This window comes from Myotis brandtii, unplaced genomic scaffold (genome assembly GCF_000412655.1).
Source record: "Myotis brandtii unplaced genomic scaffold, ASM41265v1 scaffold18, whole genome shotgun sequence".
NCBI lineage: Eukaryota > Metazoa > Chordata > Mammalia > Chiroptera > Vespertilionidae > Myotis > Myotis brandtii.
In genome coordinates this window covers 3,745,887-3,764,046 of record NW_005356674.1, presented here as the reverse complement: position 1 = coordinate 3,764,046, position 18,160 = coordinate 3,745,887, and the positions used below count along the sequence as shown (strand labels likewise).

Sequence of the window (18,160 nt, the reverse complement as noted above, 5' to 3'; positions counted from 1 at the left end):
CTTCCTTCCTTCCTTCCTTCCTTCCTTTCTCTCTCTCTCTCTCTCTCTCTCTCTCTCTCTCTCTCTCTCTCTCTCCCTCTCTTTCTCCCTTCCCTTCCCTTCCCTTCCCTTTTCTCTCCCTCTCCCTCCCCATCTCCCCATCTCTGGACAGAGCAAAGGCTTCATCTCTCCAGAACTCAGGGTGTTCATTTGTGCCCCTCTGAGCCTGTCTGCACCATAGAAGATCCTGACATCTGTTGTCTTTTTGTGAACTGTACTGTTATAAGGATGACGCAATGAGTTGTTGGATGTGCACTAGTTCCTTATGTGTGTAGGCCATATTTCTTCTGATAGAGCAGGTCTCACTCCTCCAGTAACCCCTGCACCTCAGCACGGTATCCTCTATTCCAGGTTATCCCAGTTGGCCTTGCATAATGGTCACAGTCTGATGGTGCCTCCTAAACCAGCTGGCTGGCATTTGTTTGCAGGACCAGGTTTGCACGTGAGAAGGGAAGCTTGTGAGGAGGTGGCTGTGTAAGAGGCTGGGTGGAGACAGAACCTCTGGTATCTATTGGCTCATGTGATGGCCTGGAATGGAGTGAGGGCACAGGGCAAGGACTGGGAGGGCAAGGAAGGCAGCTTTGCAGGGGGCACATACTGAGGTTTGAGCATGACAGGAAGCCTCGAGGCTCAGTGACGAGGTGCCCCAGGGAGGCAGGGATGCCGGGAAGGCTGTTGGGTTGGGTGGAGTGGGGCACTGCCTGAGGGAGTATAGGGGAACTGTGTTCTCACAGGGCCATTGATCCTCAGGTAGGGGACTGGTGATCTGGCTCAGTGAGCAGCTTTCCTATGGAGGGCTCTCAGGCACTGACATGGAGAACAAAGAAACCAAAGCTACAGAATGAAAGGATGCTTTGCAAATACTTGGGAGACGTGTCAGGGGCTCCCAGAAATGTTCAGGGAAGGCATCAAGGGAAGGCAGCTTCAGTTCTGTGCATGTGTGGTTTGAGGAGATTTGGGGTACCCAAGTTGCGGTATTATTTATGCAGCTGGATGTTCAGGCTTCTGTTTTCTCTGTGAGGTAGTAGGTAAGCTTGGTTGCTGAATGAAGGGAAAGATTGGGATTGAATGATTGAGGAGAATGGACAAAGGTTAGCAGTGTCATTGCAGAGAATGGGAGATGGGCTTAACTAGAGAGAGTCAATGTTTCCAGAAATGTTGAGGGTCATTTGAAGTTGATCATGTATTTACAAAGCTGCCGGTATGCCCTGTTTATCTGACTTTCTCAGCAGTGCGTGGCTGCTGGAGAGCAGACCCTCCAGGGAGTTAATTGACCATGGGTCTCTCTTGGGTTGAACTTTGCTGGTTGTATCCTATGAAAACATAAAGGCAACTCATGCCTGGGGGTAAGGGGAGTATTGCCAATTATGTCATTGCAAAGATGGAACTTAAGCTGGTTAATGAGGGATATGAATGAAGGAGAGGCTGATGCATTGGGTAGAAGTCAAGACTTAGAGAGCAAGATGAGGCCAACAAGAGTGGGCTCATCAGAGGTCATGGTCAAGAAGCAGAATAGTTGGATTTGTGGCTTTGAAAATGGAGCAACTTCAGGTGAGGCCAAATCCAAGTGTGCAAAGGGAATGGGCAGACATGGAAGAGTTGAGGGGGTCAGGGAACAGAGAGTACGCTATTCAAGTGGATGTTAAAGTCACCCCCAGGAGGGCCACGCTCAGGATGGAGACAAAGACAGAGCTGGAAGCCCAAGTCTTCAACAAGTTGGGGAATGATGGTGGGAGACAGCACATAGTGGTCTCAAGCTTGGAGAGTGGCAGCCCAGCCAATGGCATTTTTTAGAGGGTGTAGGAGATGGTGAGCAATGGGGTGGAAGAGATGACAGGGAACAGGAGTACACAGCCCACTTCCTGACCTTGAGGTGTGCCCAGTGTAAAATCATAAACGGCCACACTTGAGAGGGCTGGAGAGCAGAGGTATCCTGGGGAGTCAGGGTCAAGGGGACCCTTGTGGGGATGGTGGTGTGCAGAGCAGGGCTCAAAGTTGGACATTGCAGAATGGAAACTTGCCTGCAGGAGGAAGGGCTCCTTAAGTCCAAGACACTTAGACCTCAGGCCCAGGAGGACAGTCACAGGTCCAGCTCCTCTGCCCACTGCTGGTGGCAGTGATGTCAGCCTTAGGGTGGTGGTGGTGGGTCCCCCAGCTGTAATGCGTGCTCTGCTGAACAGGGGTGCATGACAGCCAGGGAGTAAGGGGCACACAACCTCTCTCCTGAGGCTGCCCCAGTGCCAGTGTTTCCAGTGAACTGACTTCTGTGATTAAACAATCAACAAACCAGAGCTGCCCCTCCTTTGGTCCCACACCAGGGAAGGCTGGCAGGCCTGCGGGAGGTGGAGCTAAGCGCTCCCCAGGTGCCACATGAGCTCTGATGGGTCTGTCTTCAGCGGCCCTCATAGCCACCCTGGGATGCCTGCCTACAACAGGCATCACCTGACAGTTACCTCTATACACTCACTCATCTCTTTACAGCCTCCTGCCTCCACAGGGTTGTGGGGTTCTTGTTTGCTGTCCTTTCCTGGTATACCTTCTGGTTACCCCAGCAGGAAGGAGGAGCCAGGAGAGGGGATCTAGGAGGCAGGAGGGACCTCAGGACCCCACTAACCAGGAGGCCTCCTCCTCTGGCATAGGGCTATGCACACTTCCATCTCTGTGGGGACCCCTGACCTCCCTGAGGGATCAGGCAGCATTTATCCATGAGTGATGTGATCCTGACTCCCTTTGCCTGTGCTGAGCATCCTCAAGGGGCTCTGAAAAGGCTGGGTGTGTGAGTGTAGGGGAGGGAATAGAGGGCCCACACTGGGACAGGAGGCTATTTCTGGCTCTGCCCTAGACTGCTGAGGACTTAGGAGAGCCATTTTCCCTCTCTCCCCCTCAGTGCTCTAATCCATACATTGTTAGAGTTGACAGAAAACTAAATGACCTCAGATGTTCTTTCAAAATGGAACATTCTGATTTCCAGATTTCTAGACAAGCAGTTCTCACACTGGCGCCTGCATCAGGGTCCCCTAGAGGGCTTGTTAAAGCACAGATTGCTGAGCCCCACTCCCCGAGTTTCTGATTCAGTAAACCTGGGTGGAGCTCCAGATCCTGCCTTTTCTACCAGTCCCCAGGTGATGCTGATCGGGGACCATATTTTGGGAGCCAGCAGGGACAGGTGGATGATCCCAATAAATACACCTCCCCTACCCCGAATCAGAAGCAGTATCAGAAACGAAGGCCTCTGCTATAAACCTACATCCCTACAGCAGCCCCCAACCCCAGTTGTCACACTTCCTTGGCTTAGAACCAAACACATGAAGGAGGCCCCTGTCTGGGGGTGAGGGGCTGACTTAGTCACTCAGGCCTGAACCCTCATTTTGTCTCCCTTCCCCACATCATTGAACTCATGATGAGACTCAGCCAATATTCTACAATGGTGTCAAACAGGTGCCACCTTCCTAAAGCAGTCCTCTGTTCCAAGGTAACTCCAAGGTAGAGAGGGAGATTGGAAGGGGTGTCAGGGTTATCTCAAGGCACAGCCCAGAGCAAAAGCCAAGAAGCCAATGTCCACAATAGGGAAAAACAATTAGAAAAATAATTAATTCTGCTTTTGTATTCATACCCAGTCTCCAAACTAATTGCTTATTTGTTTAATCTACTTTGACCACAAGTGTTACTGCACCAAAAATATTTAATGAGTCAGGCCTCCTAATGTAAAATTCCAGCATATTTGTGCAATGAAATGAATTTTCAACAGAGGGAGAACCTGTTATCTAAGTACCTTCTCAACAGAGTTATCTCCTAAAATAGAAATGTCAGAGGAAACAACTGATCTATGCACAATTCATCACACGATTCATCTTTTGCACAGTTTATTGGTGTGTAAACTGTTCTTCTTTGTCATCAGTACTAGTGGGCCTGAAGTCTTTAGCTAACATTTAAATGTAGATTTATTTTTCTAAGAATGTGTTTCAGCCCTAGCTGGTTTGGCACAGCAGTTAGAGTGTTGGCCTGCAGACTGAAGGTTCAGTTCGAGGGTTTGATTCTGGTCAAGGGCACGTACCTGGGTTGCAGGCTTGATCCCTGGCCCAGTCAGGGTGTGTGTAGGAGGCAACCAGTCAATGTGTCTGTCTTGCATTGATGTTTCTCTCTCGCTCTGACTCTTTCTCTCCCTACCATTCTCTCTCTCTCTCTCAAAAAAAAAAAAATCAATGGAAAAAATATCCTCAGGTGAGGATTAACATTAACAACAACAACAGAAAACAAAGAATGTTTCATATAACCCACCACTCCCAACTTTTCGCTTCAAACCTCATCACCCATACCTTTTAGGCATTCGTAGCATTTCATCAGAGGCCTCAGGGGACTTCTGAAGGCTGCCCAGCATTTTTGGGTCTCTCTGTGGACCTTTCAGATTCTGGGTTTGGGAGATAGAAAATGGACTGGTTTCAGGGCTCTGGGACTCCCACTTCTGATACAGCCAGAGAAGCCCTGAATTATTCTGTTTTTGCACTAGGCTTCAAGGAAAATTTTGTTAGGAGAAAGGATTCCATAGCCCAAAAAGAAGAAAAGTTAGAACACTACCAACATTAGGGTAACATTTCGCTGACACATCCCAGTGAGATGGGGCTAGCCTGCCCCAGCCTCTCGGTTTCTGCCTGTCCCCCGTTCCCCGGTACTGCCATCTTCCTCCCCAGGTGCCCACTGCAGAATCACAACCTGCCACCCCCACCCACCCGCCGCCACGTCTTTCTCCTTTAGAGGCCAATATGCATGTTAAGTGCAGCTACGTGTGTCTCTGATCCCTTTTACTTCTGATGTTTTTAGAGAAGGTCCTGCAGTCATTCCAGTGAAGGTAAACTTTTAGAGGCTAACACTGTAGGAAGAGGCTGGAACCCTGACATCTGCCCTAAGGAATTGATGCCAGTGATGGAGAGTACTGGAAAGCTAGATCAACATGCACTGTGTCCCAAGGCAGCAATTTCAGGCCATTAAGTTATTAAAGTAAGGACTTTGAGTGGGAGGAGGGAAGGGTTGGTCTGGTGAGCCTGGCCTGGCAGGGCTCAGCCAAGGCACAGTGAGGCCTGATTTGGGCCTGTCAAGGCTGGGTGGGGTTATGCAGAGAGGTGGCCAGAAGGGCTGGTCAACAGGCAGAGATCCCAAAAGCTGAGTTCTGCTGGGATGTGGCGAGTGGAGCAGTTCAATGAGAGCAGTGGCTTCCTGTGAGGGAACAGAGGGAGGCGCTCCGGACAGGCCAGTGGCCGTCACATTGTCAAATTAAGAGAGGGAGTTGGGACTTTTCCCGATGGGGAGCCATTGAAGGTTCTTAAGCATCAGAAGAAGGTGGGTAAATTGAGCTTTGGAACGATTAACTGGCTGCAGTCAGTTTGAAGTGAAGAGGTAGACAGGGAGTTGGGACAGGACATCAGGTGTAAGGAGATACTGGTGGCAAGTGCAGGAGAAAGGCGGGGCCGAGCCAATAGAGCATTGTTGAGTCCTTGGCCTGAGCCCTAGCATAGGAAGGATGGGCAGTGGCACATCCCCTCCCCCTGAGTCACAAGGTCAGGGCACCCCATCATTTACTTCCTAGATGTTACTTTCCAGAAAAACTCAGCTGTGACCTCAGCTCCTAGGGCAGGTGAGAGGTGGCCTCAGAACAAGGCTGTCTCTGGAATGATTTTTACCCATAGAAGCACCTTTTTTTTTTTCTTTTAGATGAGATTTGCTGAACTCTGAAATTTGTTTCATATTTTTATTACCCCTTCAAACATTTTACTCCAATAGATCAACTTGATTTTGAATGTATGGTGTTATGCTATTATTTTTGTTTAAAACATAAATTGATGTCTTAAATAAAATAGTTTAACATAATAAACTGTTATATGATTTACTATATCCCAAATGGATTATGGTTAAAACTGTTTAAAGAATTACTTTGACACAAAAATCAATTAAGACATTAGGAAATAATTTTAATAAGCAAAGATAATACATTAGAATTTAGCAATTGTCCTAGGGAAAAAAAACACACCATTAACTTATTTTCACATTTTGAAATCTGAGATGCTTAATTGTTAAGGGGAAGTTCCCCTATCAAATAAGGAAAACAAAATGAAGAAGAAGAAAACTTTGAATGTGACCAAGTCATTAACTAAATTAAAAGGTCAAGAAATGTTATAAACATAAAATTATGGGTCAGGTGAACCTGAGATATGACTTCAAGACTTCTGCACAATAAGACTCAGGGTCCAGCCAGGCCAGCGTGGCTCAGTGGTTGAGCATTGACCTATGAACCAGGAGGTCACTGTTCAATTCCAAGTCAGGGCACATGCCCAGGTTGCAGGCTCGATCCCCAGTGTGGAATGTGCAGGAGGCAGCCAACCAATGATTTTCTCTCACATTGATGTTTCTATCTATCTCTCCCACTCCCTTCCTCTCTGAAATCAATAAAAATTAACTTCTAAGATAGATTCACGCCACCATTTCAGACCCAGGATTGCAGGCCCTGGGACCTCTTTTGGTGCCCTTCTTACAGTCGGAGGGCTGGCTGATGGTCACCCAGACCCCATCCCCGATGCCACTGACAGTGACCTGTTTGGGCCAACACTTGTCCCTTGTCACCAATGAGTTCTTTCCTAACTTGCAGCCAGGGCCATCCTGCCCCTACAATTTATCCACATCTCATTTGTCAGTCTAGGCGAGAACATTCTGCGCCCTTTCTCTGCTGTAAGTGATAAACTATCTTGGATCTGCCTGCTTCAAAAGCAGTTCGGAAGTGAGAGCTCCCCAAAGTCTTCCTGGGCAAAAACAGAGACAAGGCCTCACTCACTCAGCCTGCCTTTGTGTTGTCTTCATCCCTGAGCCCCTTGAACAATGAGATTTGAAGTTGGAGTGTCTTTCTGCTTCAGACACATGAAAGGGCCTCTTCTATTGGTTCTCTCACCAGACACTCCTGGTTCTGATTCTGCTCAAACCCTGCTTGATTTTTTCTCGGTGGCAGGCAGGCCACTCTTCGTTGTTTCCCACTCTCCTCTTTGGATCCCAGCTTCCTGCTTTACCTGGTGAAGAAAGGATGCAGGGCAATTCTGATTCTGTTTGTTTTATTTTTTGTTTGTGTGTTTTTAGTATATCCCCTTTCTTAAGCCATCAGTACCTTCTTTCCAAATAGCCCCCAAACTAATTTTTTTTTTTACTTTTCCTACAGAAAGGTCCATATTTGCTTCTTTGCTCATTTTTAATAATTTTGTGAACTCTTTCTTTTCATTTCCTTTTTCTCAGTAGAATGCTTATTTTAATCAAAAGTGTTCTGTGTGCTTGTGAGGGAGAGACTCTTTCAAGCATTAGATGAAACTGCCTCTTCATCTGAGGATGCAAGTTTATGGAGAAAAGACAACTGATCGGAACTTCCGGTTGGAACCAGCATTATCTATGGGTCACAGGGCTGCTTTTCTGAACTAACCTTCCCATCCCTCCATAGCCTGCCTTCGTTTTGCTAGGAGCAGTTGGTGTTTAAATGGATCCCTGGGCTCATTTTAATGTTCTCTTTTGTCTGAAGGGTTCATAGCATGTAAAACAGCATATCTAAAGGTGGCATTGCATTTGGAGAAGGAAAATAATAACAAATGTATCACGGTAGTTGATCACCAATGGCAGAGCACCAAATGTAAGCTGCCCCTGATTTTCAGGCAGTAAGAATAACGCTTTTTCACTTTCTCCCATGTGCTAAGTCCCATCTCAATTAAAATGTAAGGCCTTTAGAATGACCTGTGTGAGGATTAAGTCTGCCACAGGGCCTGTGAGCATCGTGTCATCTCCATAAATCTAAGAAATGCAGGTGATGGAGAACTTCACCCTCTGGCAGCTTCTCCTGGATGTGGCCGCCGGGAGGTCCTTGCCATCTCTGTAACAGGGTTGTTTCTCTCAGTGGGTTTTGCCTATTGATTGCCTCTGGATCACCCTGCCCTGTGGTTGCCTCTTTACCATCTGACCCCATCTAGACTCCAAGGTCCTTCAGGACAGAGCTGTGATTTTCCTCTTTGTCCTTCTATCCCCAACAATTAGATCAGGGATCTGGCACAATGTTTGGCAAATATATTGAGTCTTGAATGATGGCTTTCCAAGGATTAGAGGCAAAGAAAATGACTAAGCCCATCAAAATCCTCAGGTTGTTAGGATTAATCTTTCCAATTTTTAATACATGATGCCTCAGCTCTCCAGGCAGAAAGACCCCGAAAAGCTGTATGGTACTGACATGATTAACAACATGGAGATCGTGTTTCACACAGATCTGAAATGACACCTGCCCTGCACAGCAAGTGTGGCAGGGGGAGCAGGTTCATGGGAGCCATGCTCTGTCCATCTTGGTGGGCCCATTGGGATCCCCCAATGGTCTTACTGATTCTGGAAGCTTCCTCACCTTCCCTGAAGTACCTTCATGCTCTCCATATCTCTGTGCATGTATGTACATGAGGTCTTGGAAAATATGATCGTGAGCTATCCACATGGTTAACCATCCAGCCTGTGGCTAAATCCATGCTCAGTCCCTAGTTTCATTTTACATGACTTAGCAGTTGGGTTCACACATTCTCTCCTCCGGGGAACACTGATTGCCACTTGGTTTCTAGGTGATCACATCTTCTGTTTCCTTTTACCTTGCCGGCCTTTTTTTTTTCAGGCCCGTTGGCTGTTTTCTCCTCATTTTCTGAATCTTCGAATATATTTCTGTTTTACTCATTCTCTTGGGGATCTCTGTCAGTCCCGCTGTTTTCAGTATCTTTGAAATACTGATGACTCTAAATTTCCTTCTCCAGACTGGACCTATAATCTTATACATGCTTTTGCCTATCCAGCATCTACTCTGGGCCATCTTGGTCATCTTCCACACATTGGAGCACTTGCTCTTTCCTCCCAAAATGCTTCTGTCTGATCTCAGTTCATGGCAGCCCCACTCTTCCAGTTGCTCAAGCCAAGATCTTGGAGTCATTTTGATGCTTCTGTTTCTTCCACATCCCACATCTATTGAGATACTTTAAATGTATTAGGTCTTTCAGCTTTGCACACGGTCTCTGCATTCTATTCTCAATAGGGTAATACTATACAGCATAGGGTGATACTGTTAACATGCAAGTCAGAGTATGTCCCTCCCATGTTTAGGACCCTCCCATGGCTCCCCACCTCACTCAGAATAGAATCCAAAGTCTTCTTAGTGTCCCTTAGGGTCCTACTCTTTGTGGCCTTGTTTCTGTTCCAGTCCCAGTGGCTCTTTGCTATTCTCCTGAAACACCAGGCTGCTCCCAGATCAGAAGCTTTGCCCTGGCCTCTTTCTTGAAAATGCTCCTCTCTCGGGTATTCTCCTGGCTCCCACCTTCCATCCTTCAACCCTATGTTCCTGCATCTACTTCTCAGGCAAGGCTTTGCTGACCACATAGTTTGGAATTGCAGCCTTCTCCGGCCAGTCTCTAACACTTTGCCATTCTGTATTCCTTCTCTTCTCCATTTATTTCCTGTTGTACTTAATAATTTTAACATAGCTTATGACTGATTGATTTATTATATCTAGTCTCTGAATCCTTCCACTAGAAAATATGGTCTGCAAGGGCAGGAAATCTTATTTAATTCACTACGGAATCCCTAGAACTTAGAATGGTGAGTGGCACATGGCTGATGCTCAATAAACATTTGTTTCATTAATTAATTAATGAATTGAACCATGATACTAAGTTGGGCGGAAGATAAGATGCATTTGTTGTTTGAATCAGGATAAAAATGTATTCCAACTTACTAGATTAATAGGCCAAATTTAACACTGTAAAGGCAAAGAGATCCATGTAAATCCCTGTAGTCAAAAGCCAATTCTATAGACAGAAGATAAGGACCACACCATGGGAAAACCTATAGGTGATATTTACCTATGATTTCAGAATTGAATAGCAGGGACTTGTCCTCAATCCAAAGGCTAACGGTCACATTCATAGACGTCCAGTACACAGATCTCCGTAGATATTAGTTTAACTCTAATGTTTGCTGCTCAAAGAGCAGTGGGAGAATTGGGTTCACCTCTGGGCCTCATGCCTAAAGAGAGATTTAGATAACATGAGCCCCATTTGGAAAACAGCCACCTCAAGTGGCAGCATATCCTGGGAGAAATGTTTATAGCATCCGGCCATTCTTTTCAGCAGAAAAGACTCGGGGGAGACCTAACTAGTTTCGGGAGCTATCTGACAAGCCATTCTGTGGAAAGGGAACATTGTATATTATTTCAGTTGGCAGAACTGAGACCAGCGGGAAGAAGACAGATTTCAGATAAGGATAAGGAAGACTGCAAATTGGTGAGAGTTACCCAAGTTTGGAGCAACAGCACTAGAGGCAGTGAGCCTCCCATTGCTGGGGACAGAGCAGAGCTGAGTGGAGACTACTTGATAGGGAAACTGTAGGGGGATTCAGAACTTTATGACCTCAGGCCCTCCACAGAGCAGACACCAAGGTGGGTTTGGATGTGCCAGAGATTGGGAAAATGGGGTGGAAGCCAGAGGAGGCTGGACTGAAGGTCTGAAGGCCTGATCCTTCTGAAGAAGAGAGGAAAGGAAGGAGGATTGGGTAGGAAGAGCCTTGGACTGTGTTTGTTATAAGGAAGCATTGGTAAGGCCAAAGGGGAGACTTTGAGTGAAAGTTGCCCATCCAAAGAGTCAGGAATAGGACTATTTTAGCATCTCGGCCACTCCCAGTCATTGGCTGGGAGCAACCTGTGGGAAGCAGGGCTCTCTGGGAATGTGGTGATGGATTGCAGACCCAGCAGCTGGGGCCATTAGTTAATTATGCTCCCAGCAGTAGAAGCTCTGAGGGGCACATTTTCACGGCCAGCACAAGGTCTCTAGTGGGAACTGTGCAAAGTCCCAGGTAGACACTGTGATTTTAATGACTCATCACAACACTCTCACACTGTGCTCTCTTTATGCATAGATCCCTGGACTGTGAGCATCTCAGAGCAAGTGCTCTGCATTGCCACCCTCTGCCCAGGGCCCATCATGTACAGGTGCTCACTGAGGGTTCAGCAAGTGGTGGAGAATACATCCCCACCCCTCACCCCTCAGCATCTGTGACCTGGTAGCCATGCTCCGTAATTTCAGGTCTTAGAGGGGAATCTGTTAACTTAAATCAAGGATAGTAAATGTCGGTCAGCCACAGTCCCCAGGGAAAACCTATAAAGTGGAGCTTGTGTGAGGAAACGACCTTCCTCGCTACAGAAGTGCCAGGACTAAACGGAACAGCCCCTGAGTGGAGCGCAGACTGAAGCCTCATCCATTACCCGCCTCTTCCCCTAGAAAGACAACCCTCATTTGTTATTTCCAGACTGCTTTTATTTGACTTGCAACGTGTGAAAAATGTTGAATGGGGAAATAAATAACATTATTTCCAAACAGAGATTTCAGAACCACTTCACAGATTTTGGAATTATTATCCTGTTTCCAAATGTTTGGTTTGTGCATTGTTTCCTCATTTATATGTGCGAGCTCTTTATTGCAAATGTCCTCATTTGGAAAACTCTGACAGAAGTCTGAGAGAACTCTGCTGTTGGTCTGTGCTCATGACTTTCTTGAGAGATGCCTCTTCTCTTTCTTTAGAAATGTGGCAAAATCGTACCTGCAGTCCCAGAAAAACGTTTGCTAGAACGTTCCTTTTTACTGCACAGCAATTCTTCACTGACCAGTTCCACTCCCTCACTATCCTCCCTTGCCTCCAGGTTCTCTTCCCTGCAGTCGCTCAGCTCATTACGGCAAGACTGAGTTTCCTTCAACACCTTCTGCTCAAAAGCATCCCATTGCTCCTCTTGTCCTACTGGCTAAAGCCTAGGTGTGTGCTCGTTGTCATGCCTTCCCTAATTGGCTTCAGCTTCCTCAGGCCACACTGTTTTTCCATGATTCCTCTGACCACCTCTTGTTTTGGTCAAGTCTTTCTCCTTTTTACCTGGAAGACACCATGTCCATTCCACCCCCTGCCCTCACACACGTTATCCTGCCCTAAATTATCACCTTTCACTCCTTTGTTATCAAACTCCATTCATTCTGCAACACACACAGGAAGATCTTCAGATCCGGGTCAGCTGATGGGAAAGAAAGGGCAGGGTTCAAACCCAATGACATTTCTCTTCCTACTTATCTATGAAAGATGGCACTTCTCACGTAATTGAGGGTATGTTTATCTGCTCTGTCTCTTTCTCTCTCCACAGCCCCTTCCACTGTTCCTATCATGCACCAGGTCAGTGCCACCATGAGGAGCATCACCTTGTCATGGCCACAACCAGAGCAACCCAATGGCATCATCCTGGACTATGAAATCCGGTACTATGAGAAGGTGAGTCAGCTCAGTCTGCAGGCTTGCAAGACCCAGGGCCAGCCCCTGCTGCATGGGTATTGCCCAGTTGAGGGCACAAGGAGACGGGTTGGAGGAAGTCCTAAGGGAGGTAGCAATCTGGTGATATAGGCCAGAGGCTCCCAGGGAGAATTTCCAGGTCTTCTCTGGCAAAGCCTCCAAAATCCAGGCACTTCCTGTACCAACCCGAGAGAACCTTCCAACCCACCACCCTGCTATTAGCTCACTGGGCTGGTATGTGCAGGACTGATCCCATTCCCTCAGTCATGTGAAGATACTACAAAACTGCCAGGAGTCCCCTGAACTTTCTGAAGATTTTGTGGTTTTGTAGACTAGTTGTGTGTGTTTTTCAAAGTTTTTGATCAGGTACCTCACTATAAGATTGTTTACTTATAAATCATATGCACATATACTGCACTTAAGTACTTATGAAGGTTTAAATATTTCAATGGAAATTTAAAAGAATGAGATAGAAATTAGTAGGAATAGAAACTTATATAGTATCTTTCTTGACTGCTCTTTAGCAGCAACTACTGGGGGCTACAGCAGGGCTGTGCTGCCAAGGCAGGAAAATGGTGCCCTGCGGAGTTGTCCCTGGCCTATTTGTGGGAGAAGCAGGGACTTCCTCCCACCATCGTGAACTGCAGCATTTGCAAACTCCCAGGAAAATGCAGTGCTTTCTATACTGACCTAAGAGCACATCATTTGTAAAATCACCAAATTCATTTATTTATTGGTTGAGCAATTTTTTTATTGAGGGCCTGCTATTTGACAGGTACTATTTTAGGCTATATTAGTGATGAAAACAAAGATTCCTCTCCTCAAGAGTCTTACTTTCCAATAAATGAGATAGACAATGAACAATGAATAATAACAAATGAAGTCAGATAGTATGTTAGAAAATGAGTATTGTAAAAGGAAAAACAACAACAAAAAAACCAAGCAAGGTAAATGGGATTAGTTATGAGATAGACAATGAACAATGAATAATAACAAATGAAATCAGATAGTATGTTAGAAAATGAGTATTGTAAAAGTAAAAAAAAAACAACCAACAAAAAAACCAAGCAAGGTAAATGGGATTAGTCAGATCAGGTTTGGGAGTGGTATCAGTTGCAGAAATAAATGGATGGTAAATGTAATCCTCTTGGAGAAGGTAAGTTCTAAGTGAAGACCTGAAGGAAGTAAGAGTGTTGTGAAGCAGATATCTGGGGGATAGAGAGCTTGTGCAAAGGTCCTGAGGCAAGATCATGACCGGTGATTCAAGGAGCAAGGAGACCAGCATGACTGGAGTGATGCAAGCAATGGGGAAATAGTAGACGGGAGAGAGGTAATCGGGGGAGGTGATAATCGTGGGCCTTAAGAACTTGAGCTTTCCCACTGAATGAGATGGGGGTCCATAGCAGGGTTAGGAGCAGAGGAGACACAAAATCTGAAAGGATTATTTAAGTTCTTCTGTTGAAAATAGGCCTGCTAAATTGCAGTCATCTAAAACAAGAATGATGGTGGATTGAATCAGAGTGTAAGCAGAAAGCTGATGAGACATAGTCAATTTCCAGATATACGAACTAAAGACAGAGCCAGCAAGATTTCCAACAGTTTGGATTTGGGATATGGGAGGTTTTAGCCTAACCCACTGGAAGGATTTAACCACCAGTGACTGAGAAAGGGATCGCCGTGGGTAGAGCATGTTTGGGGTGAGGGAAGGGACAGAAGTTCAGCTCAATGTCTAAAATGCCTCTGGGATAGTCAAGTGGAGATGAGGAGTAGGCAGCTAGATGTACAGGTCTGGAATTCAGGAGAGAGGACCAGGTTAGAGATGTCCATTTGGACGTTGACCATATGTAGATGTATGAAAGCCTGGAGCCTGAGTGAGATTATCCAGTGGGTGAATGGAAACAAGATGGAGACCTGCAGCCCTCCAACATGGAGGCAGTGTTGGACAGGGGGTGCGACGGCACTGGGAAGCAGGAGGCCTAGCTTCCAGTGCCTTCCCTAACCAGCCAGCCATGCAGCTGCAGTCAAATTATTTAACCACCCTAGGTCACAGTTTTCACATTTGTAAAATGCTAGCAATTTACCCCCCTGAAAGTGGACGGCCAGATGGATCACCAATCTATTCTGTGAGGAGGGATGCCCTTCAGCCATTAGAGCCGAGCTTGCAAAGCAAGGTGGGGATCAGACAGCATTTTATTCATTTAGAGAATGTTGGGCTATGTAGACAGTTCATTCAGAAAATTCAGTGAATTGGGTGTAAATTAAATCTAGACTTATAAGCAACTGTTATATCCATTCAGCTTTGAATTTAGGGTCCTTATTTGCTAGATATTTTTTTAATCAGTTAATAAAGTAAATGTTGACTTTCCAAAATGTTTTGGACCAATCTGTTTGGACCAGTCGACCACATGACCTCATTTTGTCATCAAGGTTGACCTAACAGTTCAACAGAGTATCTTGTGAGGCCAGTATATGGTATGTCAGAGTCACCAGTAAGGTTCCACCCATTCCCACACACATGAACTTGAGCCTTGTAGTTTCTATTGGGGGGGGGATTCCTCCTTAGTATGCCCTTTTGGGTGCTAGGGCCTTCATTAACATTATGTCCTTTGTCCCTCACAACTCAATGTAGTAAATATTAGCATCATTGATATGAGTAAAAAACAACAATAATTGTACAGAGAAGTTTTTAAAACCAAAACCAAACAAAACTCATCCACAGTCACACAGCTAGGAAGTGAGCCCACAGCCTAGGTTATTTGTCTTCAAACCAGTGGCGGTGCTGGGAAGGGGCTGAATGCGTGGGAGACCACCTGCCCCCTTCCTCATCTGCTGTGCCAAGAACAGTCACACTTGAAGAAAGGGGGAGAAGGCTTAAGGACAGGCTGAGAACCGAAACCATCCTGCCAGTGTCCCTTGGCTCCTCATTCCCCACCCACGTCTAGGCTCCTCTACTGCCATTCCCTTCACATGCTTCCTGCTCCCTTGAAAAACAGTAATTAACCTCCACTTCTGATGTTTTGAAGGAAGCTTATTCTCCCATTTCAGGCCATGTCCCTACTTCTCAGTAATTTATACTAATTATTAACAGACACACATGCACAGCAGCTCAATGCCTAAGGCAGCTTCCATACCTCATTGAAGCATATTATTGTCCACACTCCAGAGGATAGAATGCTTTTCTTGGGAACACAGAAGATTCTTTGCCAAAGCATTGATTACTATAGAACTTATAAAGTGCTTGTCTATAAAATTGTTACATTGCCTTGACCGTTCCTAATATGACTTAAGAAAAGACATTACCTTGCAAGGGTATTTTGGAATAGCCACAATGACAATAATTCATCTTTATTGAGTGCCCATTATGTGTCAGATTTTCACAGATATATTAGTTCTGACCCTTAAAAGAAAGATTCTTGAATGCCAGGTATAGTCCATTTATAGATGTACAGAACTAAGTCACAGAAAGGTTAAATGACTTACCCATGACCACACAGGTCACAGCTAGGGAGTCACAGAACCAGAACTGTAGACATTTTTATTTTATTTCAATGTATTTCTGATGCAATCATGTTGATGCTGAGGATCTCACAGTTTGTGTGACTCCTGAAATAAAAGATTGTATCTTAATTTTAAACCCAAATGCTTGCAACCAGAATTATTTGCCTACCTGCTCCACAAGGCCATGGAATCCTGGTCTTCGGAAGATACAAACACAAATAGAACTCAAACCAGTAGATGTCCTGAATTCAGCCCCAAAAAACAAAACCCACCATTCCTCTTCCTATACCACTTCTTCTAAACTAGGAGTCAGCAAAATTTTTCTGCGAAGGACCAGGTAATAAATATTTTAAGCTTATGGTCCATAGAGTCTCTCTCCCAACTACTCAACTCTGCCTTTGTAAAGCAAAAAAGCAGCCACAGGAATATGTCAATAGATGGGCGTGGTTGGGTTTTAATAGAACTTTATAAGACCAGATAGCTGGCTATGAGCTGTAGTTTTCCAGCCCCTGAAAAACCTCCCTGGCTCTCCAGCCCCACAATGCACTTGTGGCTTGTGCTTGTGACACCTTCCAATCTCAGCCCTGTGAATGGAATCTGAGGCTTTCGCCTCTTCCAACAGCTCATTAATAGAGAGCTCAAAAGCCATCGAGCTGATGACACTCCCAGAGGCTCTCCCATGTTCATCTCTGTCTCCATTTTAATATATTTCCATTCATCATTCTCTCTTGTTTACTGTCTTGTAGCGCTTTTCACTCCTGGTGTCAGCGCTTGTAGGCAAACCATCGGAGAAACATCTTTGTCCACTCTCGGCTGTCTCAATGATGAAGCATTTAGACATTTACTCACATTTTCTACTAACTGTCTAGGCCAGAATGGGGTGGTTCAGTCCTTGGGAGTTTCTACCCTGCAAATTTTAGGATCGTTTTCTCACAGAAACTCTTTCAGGCCTTGGCAATATCTTGTGCTCAATCGATTATTTCAAATAACTGGCCTCAAGTATGCTATTTATTCATTCATTTAGCACTGAATAGTTGAGCACCCGGGGGTGCCAGCCCTGTGCTACGTGTTAGGGATGGAGAAATAAGGGAGACATGGTCTCTGCCCCCAATAGCTGCAGCCTCTATCTCCCACATACCTATAAAAAACCAGTCATAAGCGACAAAAAAAGCAACCTTGCCCTTCGCTCTAATTCATTTGCCTGAAGTTGATTAATGGTTTTGAAGGGAACGAGGATGGTACTCAATTTAACCACTGAATGTATGGACTATAAAATGATAATAGGTTAATGTTTTGTCCTCAAAATTCAAATGCCAATACACTACAACACATTTTTTTTCAGCAAAAGAGCTGCCCAATTGTAATACTTTAAGCAATATAAAAAATAAAAAAAATAAAAAAATTAAAATGATAATAGGTTAATGTTTTGTCCTCAATTCAAATGCCAATACACTACAACACATTTTTTTTTCAGCAAAAGAGCTGCCTGGTCAATGCTTATTTCAAGCAGCACATACTTCCATAGTTTCCAGTAAAACCAGAGAATTTAGGAAGCCCCCTGGATTTATAGAAATGGGAGTTTGTCTTAACTTGCAAGATGATATGACTTTCATAGTTTCAGATATCAGATCTCTAGTGTATCAATAGACAGTAAAGACCAAAGATCTAAATGACATCTCTTCTGCAGTGGACAGCTTCTTTCTGCTGGATCTCTGGTTGGTGGAGATGGTGGTGGTGGTGGTGGTGGTGGAGAATCCACCTGCTTTTTAAAGTAGATCAAATGGCAGATGGATAGTCCTTCCCCAAGCAGTCTCTCCGAGACTCCAATGGATAACTCTTTTTTTAGGGTACACATGGGCCTCTGTAACTTACAACTGTGTTGGTCCCTTACAACTGCATCCAAAGCATTCATCACTATCCTCAGGCCACCTACACTCCAGCAATGCCCCAGTGACTTGCAGGCTCCTGAACTCCTTTAAGCTTTGTTTTTGCATGTTTTATTCTATTCTCATGGGATATTCTATTCAGTGCTCCCTCCCCACATTAATCCATGTGGCTAATTTCTTTTATCCTTCAGAACTCAACTCATATCACCTTCTCTGAGCCCCTCCCAACCTTCTTATCAGTCTGGGCTAAGTGACCCTCTGCTGTTTACCAACAACTGCCTAAGTTGCCCTCCTTTGTCATCATCTGTTTACTTTCTGGTCCAGCCCCACAAGATGTTATCTTCCAGAGGAGAGGACCATGCCTTGGTACCTGCAGC

At 45.3% G+C, this 18,160-nt stretch overlaps 1 protein-coding gene across 1 annotated transcript in view; it reads left to right on the top strand.

Annotated features, from left to right (window-relative positions):
* EPHB1 (EPH receptor B1) overlaps positions 1 to 18,160 on the top strand; it is a 362,205-nt gene that overhangs the window by 254,264 nt on the left and 89,781 nt on the right. The window contains exon 6 of the mRNA XM_005863544.2: positions 12,257 to 12,381. Coding sequence (XP_005863606.1) covers positions 12,257 to 12,381 — 125 coding nt within the window. The remainder of the gene's footprint in view (positions 1 to 12,256; positions 12,382 to 18,160) is intronic.